At 47.4% G+C, this 2155-nt stretch overlaps 2 protein-coding genes across 2 annotated transcripts in view; one reads left to right on the forward strand and one right to left on the reverse strand.

The window, feature by feature from the left end:
* Positions 1-2045, reverse strand: part of MRPL27 (mitochondrial ribosomal protein L27) — a 4487-nt gene extending 2442 nt beyond the window's left edge. Inside the window, exon 1 of the mRNA XM_010152310.1 lies at positions 1952-2045. Within this exon, the coding sequence (XP_010150612.1) occupies positions 1952-2045 (94 nt within the window). The remainder of the gene's footprint in view (positions 1-1951) is intronic.
* The window catches only part of EME1 (essential meiotic structure-specific endonuclease 1), a 4441-nt gene continuing 4329 nt past the window's right edge, over positions 2044-2155 (forward strand). Inside the window, exon 1 of the mRNA XM_010152311.1 lies at positions 2044-2113. Within this exon, the coding sequence (XP_010150613.1) occupies positions 2044-2113 (70 nt within the window). The remainder of the gene's footprint in view (positions 2114-2155) is intronic.

Below are 2155 nucleotides of genomic sequence, written 5' to 3' on the forward strand. Positions count from 1 at the left end.
TTCTTCCTGATATCCAATCTAAACCTCCCCGCTTTCAATTTAAACCCGTTACCCCTTGTCCTGTCACTACAGGCCCTTGTAAAAAGTCCCCCCCAGCTTCCTTGTAGCCCCTTCAGGTACTGGAAGGCTGCGATAAGGTCTCCAATAAGATAAATCACAATTAGACCACCACGGCCTAAGACCCCTGCAAAGAGGCCACACCTCAAGTACTGCTGCTGCCCAGGGAGGAGTAAAACTCTCAGCAATGATGTTAAAGGACATGCACAAATTCCTGTTTCAGCAGGGAGGTGCAGACATTACCAGTTGCTATGAATTTGCTTTATATTGCTGTGAGAAAAGACAAGCTGTGATCTCTCTTTCAGTTTTCCCTTCGATCTAATGGCATTTACTTACATAGTTACATTTTGAAATCTTACAAATGAGAATGCTTATATATTGTCCAGAATTGGAGCATATATAGAATTGTTACCCTGAACACAGTAATTGAAGCATTTTGTGCAAATCCTGGAGTTACAATCAGGACACATGAAAGGAAAAAATATAAATCAGTTGTTAACAGTCACTGATTGTCTCTGGAACACCAGACATTCACACCACAAACTTATTCCTTAAACAAACAAAAAAAGGCACAGAAAACACACTAGCTTTCTTGATAAGAAAGCTGACCCTCTAGGGAACATCTCTCTGTGAAAAAAGTATTGAGATATAATTTGCCCTTTTTTTTTTTTTAAATCATAGAATGATAGAATGGTTTGGGTGGGAAGGGACCTTAAACATCATCCAGTTCCAACCCCCTGCCACAGGCAGGGACACCTTCCACTAGACCAGGTTGCTCCAAGCCTCATCCAGCCTGGCCTTGGACCCTTCCAGGGATGGGGCATCCACAGCTTCTCTGGGCAACCTGTCCCAGTGCCTCCCCACCCTCTGCGGGAAGAACTTCTTCCTGATATCTAATCTAAACCTCCCCACTTTCAATTTAAACCCGTTACCCCTTGTCCCGTCACTACAGGCCCTAAAATAAGTCTCTTTGGTACCTTCTTTTGTGCAGTTAGCAGGCAAATAATTTTTTTCTGAATCCTTCCATTCAACTACTTAACCAACAGATTAGTACAACAGAGTGGTTTTCATAACACCCTTCTTATCCCGAGGAAAACCACTGCATTAATTTAATTTTAATTATCATAGATAGTCCTTCAGCTAGAAATATCAAGAAAAGGGTTATTGCTCTACAAAGAGCCATCAATTTCAGGAGCTTACCCATGAAGTAAAAGAAAGACTCTGAGCCTTGACAAACTACAGGGAAATAGGCAAAGATGAATAATAGTTACACTTTCACATACACAAATTCTACAAAGTTATGGTCCAATTAATGTTTATTAAAAAAACAACTCCAACAGGTTGATTCTAGGATTACATTTCGTGTTGCATAAAAGAAGTTTACCAACAAAACTGAACCTCAAAGCATCAGACATGCGGGGAAAAGCGTTTATGTGGAGAAGGCTGAAACAGTGAGTTTGTAACCTGACTGAAGGCACACTGGAAATAAGCGAACACTTAAGAGACTTTAAAAAAAAAGACTTTTTAAAGCCTCCTGGCTATTGCACCTCACAAGGAGAGAGCAGCACGCCGTGCTGCTGGCTGCACGTGAATACTGCTTTTCCAAAGAGGATTTTCCCACCGTGAGGACAGCCAAGCAGCAGCACAGAGGTGGCACGGTCCCCGCCTGTGGGTTTTTTCAGTTCCTGAAGGGATAAAGCCCTCAGCAGCCGATCGCACTGTAAACTACCTGAGACCCCTCCCCGCCTGAAGCGCCCCGCGATGCGGCCCCCCGCGATGGGGGGGCGGTAAGGCCTGAAACCCGTCTCTTTCACCACAGCACCGCCTCGGCCAAGGTAAGGCCATCCGCCGGGGCACGCCCTCCCCAGCTCAGCCTCCTACCCCACGGCCGGACCCCATCCCGCGGAGGGGGGGAAGCTGGAGACGCGGGGGCAGGGCCTCCGCCTCTTCCTCTTCCGGTAGGAGGGCGGGGCGAGCGCTGTTGGCATGCGCGCTTTCGGACCAATCGCCGCCAACGGCGCGGGCGTTCGGACCAATCGCCGCCAACCGCGCGCGCGTTCGGACCAACCAGCAGTCGCGCCAGCTTTCCCTCAGCGGG

The sequence above is a fragment of the Eurypyga helias genome, unplaced genomic scaffold, assembly GCF_000690775.1.
Source record: "Eurypyga helias isolate BGI_N326 unplaced genomic scaffold, ASM69077v1 scaffold16975, whole genome shotgun sequence".
NCBI lineage: Eukaryota > Metazoa > Chordata > Aves > Eurypygiformes > Eurypygidae > Eurypyga > Eurypyga helias.